Here is a 12804-nt window from a genome sequence, read left to right as displayed (position 1 = left end):
AAGGTTAGTGACACTGTACAGGAGGCGGTGATCAAAACCAGCCCCAAGAAAAAGAAATGCAAAAAGGCAAAATGGTTGTCTGAGGAGGCCTTACAAATAGCTGTGAAAAGAAGACAAGTGAAAAGCAAAGTAGAAAAGGAAAGATATACCCATCTGAATGCAGAGTTCCAAAGAATAGCAAGGAGACATAAGGAAGTCTTCCTAGTTAGTCAATGCAAAGAAATAGAGGAAAACAAGAGAATGGGAATGACTAGAGACCTCTTCAAGAAAATTAGAGATATCAAGGGAACATTTCATGCAAAGATGGGCACGATAAAGGACAGGAATGGTATGGACCTAACAGAAGCAGAAGATATTAAGAAGAGGCAAGAATACACAGAAGAAATACAAAAAGATCATGTCCCAGATAACCATGATGGTGTAATTATCACACCTAGAGTGTGATAGCATATACCTCACCTAGAGTCAGACATCCTGGAATGTGAAGTCAAGTGGGCCTTAGGAAGCCTCGCTAAGAACAAAGCTAGTGGAGGTGATGGAATTCTAGTTGAGCTATTTCAAATCCTAAAAGATGATGCCGTGAAAGTGCTGCACTCAATATGCCGGTAAATTTGGGAAACTCAGCAGTGGCCACAGGACTGGAAAAAGTCTGTTTTCATTTCAATCCCAAAGAAAGGCAATGCCAAAGAATGTTCAAACTACACGTCACATGCCAGCAAAGTAATGCCCCAAATTCTCCAAGATAGGCTTCAAGAGTGCGTGAACTGAGAACTTCCAGACATTCAAGCTGGACTTAGAAAAGGCAGAGGAACCATCAATCAAATTGCCGACATCTGTTGGATCATAGAGAAAGCAAGAGAATTTGGAAAAACTTCTAGTTCTGCTTCACTGACTACACTAAAGCCTTTGATTGTGTGGATCACAACACACTGGGAAATTTCTTAAAGAGATGGGAATACCAGAGCACATTACTTGCCTCCTGAAAAACCTGTATGCAAGTTAAGAAGCAATAGTTAGAACCAGACACGGAACAACGGACTGATACAAACTGAGAAAGGAGTACATCAAGGCTGTATATCTTCACCCTGCTTATTTAACTTATATGCAGAGTTCAGTTCAGTTTAGCCTCTCAGTCGTGTCTGACTCTTTGGGACGCCATGGAGTGCAGCATGCCAGGCTTCCTTGTCCATCACCAACTCCCCGAGCTTACTCAAACTTATGTCCAAAGAGTCGGTGATGCCATCCAACCATCTCATCCTCTGTCGTCCCCTTCTCTTCCTGCCTTCAATCATTTCCCAGCATCACGGTCTTTTCCAATGAGTTAGTTCTTCGTATCAGGTGGCCAAAGTATTGGAATTTCAGCTTCAGCATCAGTCTTTCCAGTGAACATTCAGGACTGATTTCCTTTAGGATTGACTGGTTGGATCTCCTTGCTGTCCCAGGGAGAGTCTTCTCCAGCACCACAGTTCAAAAGCATCAATTCTTTGGCACTCTCCCTTCTTTATGGTCCAGCTGTAACATCTATACATGACTACTGGAAAAACCAGACCTTTGACTGTACGGACCTTTGTCAGCAAACTAATGTCTCTGCTTTTTAATATGCTGTCTAGGTTGGTCATAGGTTTTCTTCTAAGGACCAAGTGTCTTTTAATTTCATGGCTGCAGTCACCATCTGCAGTGATTTTGGAACCCCTAAAAATAAAGTCTGTCACTGTTTCCACCGTTTCCCCATCTATTGTCCAGGAAGTGATGGGACCAGATGCCATGATCTTAAGTTTTCTGAATGTTGAGTTTTAAGTCAACTTTTTCACTCTCCTCTTTCACTTGCATCAAAAGGCTCTTTAGTTCTTCCTCAATTTCTGCCCTAAGCGTGAAGTACAACATGCAGAGTACATCATGTGACATGCTGGGCTGGATGAAGCACAGGGTAAAGAGCTAAAAGACAAAGAATGGGAGAAGCCCACAAAAAGGGAACAAAGGAAATATCCATGGACTGGAGTGAGAACCGCAGGTGAAACAAACATGCTCCCTTCCTGGCTAGCCCTAATTTGCATAGGGGAAGCTGGGGGGTGGGGTTGGGGATGTGAGGAAGACAAAAACGTAAAAAAGAGGGAGCCAAGATGGCTTGAGGCCTCTCTTTTGCGGTCCGCCCACCCTCATATCTCCACAGGGTACTATCCTTTGTTCTGAGCTGTAACTGTGCTGTAACACTGGTCTGCTGTTTCAAATCTTTGTTTCAGTAAGATAGAACCAAGGAAATTACACTCTCCTGACACAAGATTGCTGGAAGAAATATCATTAACCTCAGATATGCAGATGATACCATCCTTATGGCAGAAAGCATAAGCACTTTCTTGATGAAACTGAAAGAGGAGAGTGAAAAAGCTGGCTTAAAACTCAACATTCAAAACATGAAGATCATGGCATCTGGTCCCATTACTTCATGGCAAAAATAGATGGGGATACAATGGAAACTGACAGACTTTATTTTGGCGGGCTCCAAAATCACTGCTGATGGTAATTGCAGCCATGAAATTAAAAGACGCTTGATCCGTGGGAGTAAAGCTGTGACCAACCTAGACAGCATATTAAAAAGCAAAGACATTAGTTTGCTGACAAAGGTCCGTACAGTCAAAAGTCTGGTTTTTCCAGTAGTCATGTATAGATGTCACAGCTGGACCGAAAAGAAGGGAGAGCGCTTAGGAATTGATGTTTTTGAACTGTGGTGTTGGAAAAGACTCTTGAGAGTCCCTTGGACTACAAGGAGATCCAACCAGTCAATCCTAAAGGAAATCAGTCCTGAATATTCATTGGAAGGACTGATGCTGAAATTAAACTCCAGTACTTTGGCCACCTGATGGGAAGAGCCAACCCACTTGAAAGACCCTGATGCTGGTAAAGAATGAAGGCAGGAGAAGAAGGGGATGACAGAAGACGAGATGGTTGGATGGCGTCACCGACTCAATGGACATGAGTTTGAGTAAACTCTGGGAGCTGGTGATGGACAGGGAGGCCTGGAGTGCTGCAGTCCATGGGGTCACGAAGAGTTCGACAGGACTGAGCTACTGAACAACCACCACCACCACCAATGGTTAGGACTCGGCACTCTCACTCTACAGGGTGGATCTTTGGTGGGGAAACCAAAATCCCAGCAGCAGCAAAGTGTGGCAAAAAAAAAAAAAAAAAAAGCATCTAGTTCAAGGTTACCCACCTGGCTAGCTATTCAGTCAGAAATTAGCGGTTAGCCTGCCCCAGGGCTCTTACTCAAATGTAAAGTCCTCCAAATCCTTACTCGGGCAGTATCCTGTACAGTTTGCAAAACACTCCGATAAGGTTCCTCCTTATACCCAGAGGCAGAGATGGAATAAAGGGAAGGTTTAAAAAGGAATGTTCCTAAAGAAAGGCGAAATCAGCATATGGAGATATCAACAGTGAGGAGGGTTGGCCACCTGCGAGGATGACCTTCCAGGGTAGAGAAACCCCGCCCCTCAGGGCCTCGCGCGCACTCCGGCACAGTCCAAGGCACAGGAAACCCATGCCTCCGAAGACTACGAATCCCAGCATGCCTCGCACCCAAGGGCAGCACGCAATGTATGCCGGGACACGTAGTCCAGTTCTCGCTGAGAAGGCAAGAACGTGCCATGACGTCAGGAGGGCTCGGGAAAGGGGAGTCAGAAAGCGGTCCAGGATCAAGTTTTAAATCTTCCAGAGAGTTGACCCTGGTTTTCTTTGGTGACCCAAGTTTCAAGTCCCACCCCATAACCCAGCGGACCTATGGTGTGCCTTGAGCGGCCTCTCGCCTAACTCCTTCACGATTAAAGGAGAAGAACCAGAGGGCAAAAACAGGCAGCTTTCAAGCCTCCAGGCGCCGGCTTGTGAGACTAGTGTTGTGCAGGACGCTATTCTGGAGATTGGTTGAGACGTCGCTTCCCCCGCGGCGCCGGTGAGGACGTGGCCAGATAGAGCCTCGAGTAGCCGCTTCCCCTTCCTCTGCCCGACAGAAAAAGAGCGGGGCGCTAGAAGGGCGAAAGACAGGCGCGGGCGGCGCAAAGGCCGCTGGGAGCGCGCGCATGCGCACGCCGCAGCGGGGAGTACACCCTCAACGTCTGCGGACGCTGCGGGCGTCGGGTGTCGGCGGCGGCGGCGGCGCTTTGCGGCTGGTCGTGCGGGTCGGGCGCGGGCGGGCAGGCACGGCGGCTGAGGCGCGCACAGGTGATTGACTGGCCAGCTGGCTGAGGCACCGCCTGGTCCTTATTGCTGGCAGGTGGCGGGATCCATTTGGGCGGCGGTGGAGGCGGCGGCGGCAGCGGTGGCCGGGCTCAGGAGGCACTCCCTGGGCCAAGGCCATGGCACCGCGGCTGCAGCTGGAAAAGGCTGCCTGGCGCTGGGCGGAGACGGTGCGGCCCGAGGAGGTGTCGCAGGAGCACATCGAGACCGCCTACCGCATCTGGCTGGAGCCCTGCATCCGCGGCGTGTGCAGGTGAGGCCCGCGCAAAGGGACTCGCGCCCTTCCTCGCGCCGGACCTTGGAAAACCAGACCGTGGGGCAGTGGTGGGGGCGGGGGTGGGGGCTCCGGTTGGGGTGGGGAAGGAAGACGGCGGCCCATTGCGTGCCTCTCTCCGGCTTGGAGACAACCCGGTGGAGGGCTTCCTCCTCTCCGCCTTCTGGGCGACCCGGGAAAGGCACTGCCTTGCAGGGCTGTGCACGGAGGTGATGATGCTGGAAGCTCTTCAGAAAAGGTTCTGAGTTCTTACCTCGAAGATGGCGGTGGGGATGGTTGAAAGCAGGAACTGGAGAGCTTCGCAGACGTTGGTGGTCGTTCCATCCTCGCCGCGGCTCGGCGTTTGGTTTTAGAAAACTGGGAACTTGGAAGTGCATTTCATCGTTGTCTTGTGTTAGTGTCGACGCTGAAGGCTGGGTCATATTTTGGGGGTAGGGCGGCTTTAGGAAAAAGTATATAGTTAGCCTGCGTCATCGGTACCCTTCATGTCCAGCTGACATCCCCTCTTGCACTAATTTAGTATTTTTTTTAGCTTTTTTTTTTTTTAACCGCCCCCCCCGGGGGGAGGGGTCGTCTCTGACCCAGTACCGTTTTGCCAAGTACACAGTGTGAGCTGTATTGGTGTTCTCCTTCACTTCTACCTAGCCTTCGAACCTTCTTTGCCTTTCCTTTTAGATCGAATCCTTAGCTGTTTTTTCCACGTTTTAACGCGGGAACTATAGTGTGTTCCGGAGTGTTGTCGAATTGACTTAGCCAAGGCGGGCATGCTCAGTAGCCTTCTAGCAAGTATTCAGTAAAGACTTTTTGGAGTTGTTATATTTCGAGGCAGGACCCCGGAGGAATGGAAGTCAAGGTCTCAGATCTGAAGCTCTAAAGTCTAGTGTGGGAAGTGAAACGACTTAGGGATCTTCCATAAGGCAAACGAATAATTCCAAGTTCTGGGCGTCTGGCTCACGAGGAGGGCAACAGGCAGTACTGGAATGACATAGCCTGTGTAATGGGTAAGCTTCCGTCAGTTTCTCCACCTAGTTTCCAGAGTAACCAAAAAATAGAAACTGTTTCACTATAATAGTTTTGATTTTAATAGAAAGAAAGGAGTAGAAATTGGCTGAGATCACTATAAGGGAAATGTCACAGAGGTGAGTTTTAAGCTGCAACAGTAACAAGATTTATATCCAAGGTTTTTTTTTTTCCTTAAACAACGTCACTCATTTAAAATGTACAATCCAGTGGTTTTTAGTTTGTATATTCACAAAGTTGTTCACAACACAACTCAATCTGACCTCACCCCCTCACCCCCAAAAAGCCCTGTATCCATTAGTTTGGCACTTGTAAACCACCTCCCCCACCCCAAGTATGCAAGTAATCACTGATCTACTTTCTGCCTCTAAATTGGCCTTTTCTGAACATTTCATGTAAGTGAAATCGTACAGTGTGTCGACTTTAGTGACTTCTTTGACAGCATACTGTTGGGGTTCTCAGTATGCTTTTGAACTGTGGTGTTGGAGAAGACTCTTGAGAGTCCCTTGGACTGCAAGGAGATCAAACCAGTCCCTTCTAAAGGAGATCCGTCCTGGGTGTTCATTGGAAGGACTGATGTTAAAGCTGAAACTCCAGTACTTTGGCCACCTCATGCGAAGAGTTGACTCATTGGAAAGGACTGATGCTGGGAGGGATTGGGGGCAGGAGGAGAAGGGGACGACAGAGGATGAGATGGCTGGATGGCATCACTGAGTCGATCGCCGTGAGTCTGAGTGAACTCCAGGAGTTGGTGATGGACAGGGAGGCCTGGTGTGCTGCAATTCATGGGGTCGCAGAGAGTTGGACACGGCTGAGCGGCTGAACTGAACTGGACAGCATAATGTTTTCAAGAATCACCCATGTTGTAGCGTCTGTCAGGTTTCTATTTTATTTCAAAAAATTGTAAAAGTTGTGTAAAATGCACAATGAAATTTACCGTTTTTAAAGTATACAATTCCACTGCATTAAGTTTCCTTACAAATTGTACAAACATCACCATTGTCTCCTTCCAGACTTCTTCCATCACCCTAAAAGGAAACTCCATTTCCATTAACCTAGTCACATCCCATTTTCCCTTCCTCCCTCCCCTGACAAGCACTCATCTTTTTGTCTCTATAGATTTCTTTATTCTAGATATTATATATTAAGTGGAAACTCAAAATACGTGGCCTTTTTTTGTCTGGCGTTCACTTAGCGTAATGTTTTCAAAGGTCATGCATGTTACACCCATGTCAATGCTTTATTCCTTTTTGTGGTTAAATAGTATTCCGTTGTTGGATGTGACTCATTCTGTCTGTTCATCAGTTGATGGATCTAAAAGAATTTCCCACAACTTCATGAGGGATAACTGACAAATACTGTTGTACATATTTAAAGTGTACAACACGAGGGACTTTCCTGGTGCTCCAGTGGCTAAGATTCCATGCCTCCAGTGCACGGAGCCCAGGTTTGATCCCTGTTGCGAAACTAGATCCCACATGCCCCAACTAAAGATCCCATGTGCCTCAATTAAGACCGGGTGCAGCCAAATCAATATTTAAAAACCAAAGTGGACAACATGATAATTTGATAGCCACTGTGGAGTGATTACCAGAATCAAGGCAACTAACACCTCACAACATAGTTAAATTGATGGGTATTTTGGTGGTTTCCACTTTTTGGCTGTTGTGAATAGCTTTGGTATGAATATTTGTGTGCAAGTTTTTGTAGGAACACTTGTATTTTTGTTCCTTTGAGTATTTACCTGGGAGAGGAATTGCTGGGTCATTTAATAACTATGTTTAACATTTTGAGGAACTAATTGTTTTCCAGAGTGGCTGCAGTAGTTTGCATATAATGTATGACGATTTCGATTTCTCCTCATCCTCACAGTTTGATTTTTTCCTTATAGCCATGCTAGTGGATGTGAATTGGTATCTCATTATGGTTTTGATTTGCATTTTCCTGATGACTAATAAGGTTGAGCATCTTTCCTTGTGCTTATCGACCATTTGTAGATCTTTGGAGAGGTCTTTTCACATCCCTTGCCCAGTTTTAAAATTAGATTGTCTTTACTTTTGAGTCAGAGTTCTTCATATATTCTCAATATAAGTCCCATGTATTTGCATATATTTTCTCATTCTGTAGGTTCTCTATTTCCCTTTCTAGTTAGTACCCTTTGTGACAAAAAAGCTTTTACTTTAATGTACCATTAATTCTGGGGCTTCTCTGATGGCTCAGTGCTAAAGAATCCACCTGCCAGGCAGGAGTTGGGTTCAGTCCTTGGGTCGGGAAGGTCCACTGGAGAAAGAAATGGCAACCTACTCCAGTATTCTTGTCTGGAGAATCCCATGGACAGAGGAGCCTGGTGGGCTACAGTCCATGGGGTCACAAACAGTCCGACGCGACTTAGCTCCTAAACAACAATAACAACACAGTAGTTTTATTTATGTTCTGTTTTGGTCACTTGTGCTTTTGAAACCAGGCCTGATCTGAAGTCCAAGCAGTTTTTATTTAAATATCAGAAAGATTTCTCCTACCCTTTTTAAGCATTTCTTCTGACTCTTAAGATGAGATTAAATAATTAAGATATCAATATCTTTTAAATACTTTACAGAAAAACTTTTAATGAGATGCCAGAGCTGAAGAAGTGTGTAGCCACAGAGACAAGATGACTCATGACTGTTTACCTTCTGAAACTGCTTAGTACAATCACAGCATGAAAGCAATCTATACTAAGTCTTAGGTACAAAGAATTCTGCAAATATTTTGTCTTAATTCTTAAAAACTGGTGAGGATTGTAGTCAAATCAAGTCCCTTTCCCGTGGTTTCCCCGGTGGCTCAGACTGAATCTGCCTGCAGTGGAGGAAACCTGGGTTTGTTCCCTGGATCAGGAAGATCCCTTGGAGTAGGAAATGGCAACCCACTCCAGTAATCTTGCCTGGAGAATCCCATGGACAGAGGAGCCTGGTGGGCTACAGTCCATGGGGTCGCAGAGTCAGACGCGACTAAGTGACTAACACTTTCACTTTCAAGTTCCTTGCAGTAAAATTGTTCGGTAAGGGATATGCAGTTTCCATTTTGACCATTTTTGCTAGATTTCCCACTAGAGTGATGGTTTCACTTTACATTCCTACTACCAGTGTGTAAGAATGTCATGTTTCCATAATCAACACAATATGTTAGTCATACTTTTTCATCTGATAGGTGGGATATGGTGTCATGTTAATTTCTTTTTGTGACAGTTAAGATCTTGATTTGAATTTTTAAAATCTGAACTTACACTTCTAGTTGTATATAGGAGTGTATTTATGTTTTGTTTTCATCAGAGAAATCAAAACATTTCAGAGATGTAATGCATTCAGGAAAGTCATTGTTATGCCACTGATTTAACTGTGTCTCATGGCTAGTGGGATCTTAGTTCCGCAATCAGGGATGGAGCCTGGGTCCCTGCATTGAAAGCACTGAGTCTGAACCACCAACCGCCAGGGAATCCCTTGTTAGGCCAGTTTAAGAAACGCTTAAGTGACTGCCCCTGGCTCTAGTCTAAACCCCTTAATAAGGACTGTTGGATCTGATGCCTAAGTTTCTGTTGAGCCTTTCCTCTTTGATGTGCCAGTGATACCTTTTCTCTGTTGGTGCACTTTCTCTCTCACGTGACCACTTTTGCCTTGCTAACCTGTCCCTGATCCTCAGAAGAGGTCAGGGAACAGATTTTTTTTATTAAAAAAAAAAATCTTAATTATGGCAAAATTTAATACACTGAAGTAGGATTTCCCCGCTGTTCCAGTGGTGAAGACTCCATTTTTGCACTGCGTAAGGTGTGGATTCAGTCCCTGGTCAGAGAACTAAGATCCCTATGCCGTGTGATATGGGGGAAAAAACGAGAGAGACGGTATAATGACACCCCACAATCCCATACAGCTCTATCAGTTATTGACCCAAGATGATCAGTTGTTTTGTTGCTGAAAGCTCAGCTCTTTGTACACCTGTGCCAAATTGAATTTCGGAGGTCGTTTTGGGTGAAGTAGAAAAGAATAGTTTTATTACTTTGCCAGGCAAAGGGGGCCACAGCGAGCTAATGCCCTCAGAACCTCGTGTCCCAGCTTGGGGAAGATCAGTTCAGTTCAGTCACTCAGTCATGTCCGACTCTTTGCGACCCCACGGACTGCAGGACGCCAGGCTTCCTTGTCCATCACCAACTCCCAGAGCTTTGCTCAAACTCAGGTTCATCGAATCGGTGATGCCGGATCTTAGTTGTGGCTCTCTCTTAAAGCATTGTGTCTTGAGGATCTCATCCTCTGCCGTCCCCTTCTGCCTTCAATCTTTTCCAGCATCAGGGTCTTTTCCAGTGAGTCAGTTCTTCGCATCAGGTGGTCAAAGTATTGGGAGTTTCAGCTTCTTCCAGTGAATATTCAGGACTGATTTCCTTTAGGATAGACTGGTTGCATCTCCTTGCAGTCCGAGGGACTCTCAAAAGTCTTCTCCAACACCACAGTTCGAAAGCATCAATTCTTCGGCGCTCAACTTTCTTTATAGTCTGACTCTGACATAGTTAATTCATATAGTCAAGTCTTTATAGTCTAGTTCTTGGGGAAGATAGTGAGAAGTTTTATCGTAATTATTCAAAAAGGGCGTGCTCACCTTGTGGACAGTCTTCTGAGGGGTTAGTGGTGAGATAAGGAAGAGTCACCTTCAGCTGATCTGGGGTCTGCATGCTTGTCAGAGTTGTGTCTGACTCTGCGACCCCACCAGGCTCCTCTGTCGATGGAATTTTCCAGGCAAGGATACTGGAGTGGGTTGTCATTACCTACTCCAAGGGGATCTTTCCCACCCAAGGATGAAATCCTCTCATCTCTCTCCAGAGTTGGGAGGTGAATTGTTTACCACTCCTGCCACCTGGAAAGCCTTGTGGGCAGTATACCAAAGTTAATTGTTAGCTTCTCCCACCTGGAGGGGCTTTGGGGCTTTGCAAGATAACTCAAAGGTATTGTTGTGTGTATCCATTGACGGGAAAACAGGACCTTGCCCCAAGGCTGCTCTTGACTGTTTCTCTCACAGCCCCGCCCTTCCCTAATTAAGGACTGCTCCAGTCTGCCCTTCAGAACAGGGAAGGTCAAGGAGACTGAAGGAAGGCTGTTTCCTGGAATCAAAGAAATGGGGGGGCACAGAAAAACCTTGTCCCCAGGAGCCCAAGAGGGCCCTGCAGCGTGTCAGTTTCCTTCTCATTGCATGATGGACTCTCATTACTTAACACAACTTTAAAAATTTCCAATGCCGTGCATGTTACTGGTTAGTAAGTGTTCTGTGTTCTATGAAACCCGTGTCTTTGTGGGGTTTTGTTCATTATGTGTCTTTCTGCTGTTCTACACTAACACTTGCGGGATTACTTAGTCTAACCAAGCTTTGAATGAAAGGAAGAAACCTCTCCTTAATCTCAGGCTCAGCTGTTATTTGAATTTTTTCATTTTCTTTCTGTGTATCTGTTAAATTCAACAAATATTTATTATATGCCACGCAGAGTAGTCATTCTTTATTCAAAAAAAATTTTTTTTCTGGCATCTGTGGTCTAGGGTGGCTCTGAAATAGAGCCAAACAAGGTTAAAGTTCCTTCATTTGCCATTTATTTTAGAGATAAGATATAAACAACATAATAATGTTACTTTCAAAGAAGGAGACAGGTGTTGCATAATATACTTTTGCAAGTTGTTTTTATTTGATGGGTTCTTTTTCTGCATATATTGGTCCCTATAGATCTGTCTTATTGTTTTTAATAGCAGTGTGCTATTTCACTGTGTAGAGACAGATGTGTTATAATTTAACCAGTTCTCTCGTTTTCTAAGAATTTTAATTGATGAATTTATTTTTGGCTCTGCTGGGTCTCTGTTGCTCTCAGGGTTTTCTCTAGTTGCCACTGCAGGTCTCTAGAACCTCTTCTAAAGCTTTTAATTTCCTCATCCTCCATTTGAAGATGGACCTCAGCAATGTCCTTTAGAGTCCTGGATTGGTTGGTTGTTTTTCCCCCCAGTAATGGCTAATGCCACAACTAGAAATTAAATTTTCTTAATGTATCTTTGCTGTACGGGTCTCTGTTGCTGTGTGGCCTTTTCTGTAGCTGGCAGTTAGCAGGGGCTGCTCTCTTTTTGCAGTGCGGGGCTTCCCATCGCTGTGGCTTCTTGTGGAGCTCTAGGGCTTGCAGGCTTAAGTACTTGTGGCACAAGGGTTTAGTTGCCCCATGGCATGTGGGATCTTCCTGGGCCAGGGGTCGAGCCCCTGCCTCCGGCATTAACAGATGGATTCTTAGCCACTGGACCACCAGGCAAGTCCTTCCAATTAAAAAAAAGATGCCTCGGATCTTAGTTGTGGCTCTCAGGGTCTTAAAGCTTTGTGTCCTGAGGACCTTTCCGTTGTAGCTGATGGACTCTGAGGTTGTGGCTTGGGATCTCCAGAGTGCTTGATGCAGTAGCTGTGGCGTGTGGCTTAGTTGCTCCGCTGCACATGGGATCTTACTTCCCTAACTGGGATCAAACTCGTGTCTCCTGCACAGCAAGGCAGACTCTTAACCTCTTAACCACCAGACGACCCGTTTTTTTTTTTTTTTTTTTTTTTTAACACTTTGTGGATTTTTTCCCTTTTGATTCAGAGAATGAGGTACGGATCCATCTTTATTTTTGCTTTTTACTAAATGGGCACTCAGTTTTCTTAAACCATTTATTGAATAATCTAATCTTCACCACCACTAGTTGAGAGGCCGCCTTTATTTATTTACTTAGTGGTCCTGCCACAGGGCATGTGGGATCTTGGTTCCTCAGCTAGGGATAGAACTCATGTACCTTCAGTGGAAGCACTGAGTCTTAACTGGTGGACCACCAGGGAAGAATAAAAGGCCACTTCTATTATATGAAAAATTACTATACATATTTGGGTCTATTTCCTGGCTCTATTCCCTTCCACTGATTCTACTCAATATCTCTGTACTAGGATATCAGTTCCAGTTACTTGCCAGTACTTTTTAAATATCTGATAAGGCAGGATCCTTCTTAAATTTCTCCGTGAAGGACTTGCCCAGTGGTCGAGTGTTTTAAGACTGAGCTCCCCATGCAGGGGGCCCAGGTTCCACCTCTGACTGGGGAACTAGAGGCCCACGTGGCAGCCCGACAGGCTCAGCTTTAAAAACTGCTCAAATTTATTCTAGTGGTTCTTATTCAACTGAAATTTATATTTTATGTACAGAAAAGTGCACAAAGTCACGAGATTTACACTGGGTGAATTATCACACGGGGGCTTCTCTGGGGGCTCGGTGG

The 12804-nt window shown here is 45.3% G+C and overlaps 1 protein-coding gene across 4 annotated transcripts in view; it reads left to right on the top strand.

Moving 5' to 3' along the window:
• USP48 (ubiquitin specific peptidase 48) overlaps positions 4107 to 12804 on the top strand; it is a 73376-nt gene continuing 64678 nt past the window's right edge. For 2 of the 4 annotated variants that reach the window (XM_018055328.1, XM_018055317.1), the window contains exon 1: positions 4107 to 4480. In XM_018055328.1, the coding sequence (XP_017910817.1) occupies positions 4347 to 4480 (134 nt within the window). In that variant the 5' untranslated portion in view covers positions 4107 to 4346. The remainder of the gene's footprint in view (positions 4481 to 12804) is intronic. The other 2 variants (XM_018055330.1, XM_018055324.1) reach the window with 1 other exon arrangement.

Source organism: Capra hircus, chromosome 2, assembly GCF_001704415.2.
Source record: "Capra hircus breed San Clemente chromosome 2, ASM170441v1, whole genome shotgun sequence".
Lineage (NCBI taxonomy): Eukaryota > Metazoa > Chordata > Mammalia > Artiodactyla > Bovidae > Capra > Capra hircus.
The sequence above is the reverse complement of the archived record's forward strand: the minus strand, read 5'-3'. Positions and strand labels throughout refer to the sequence as shown.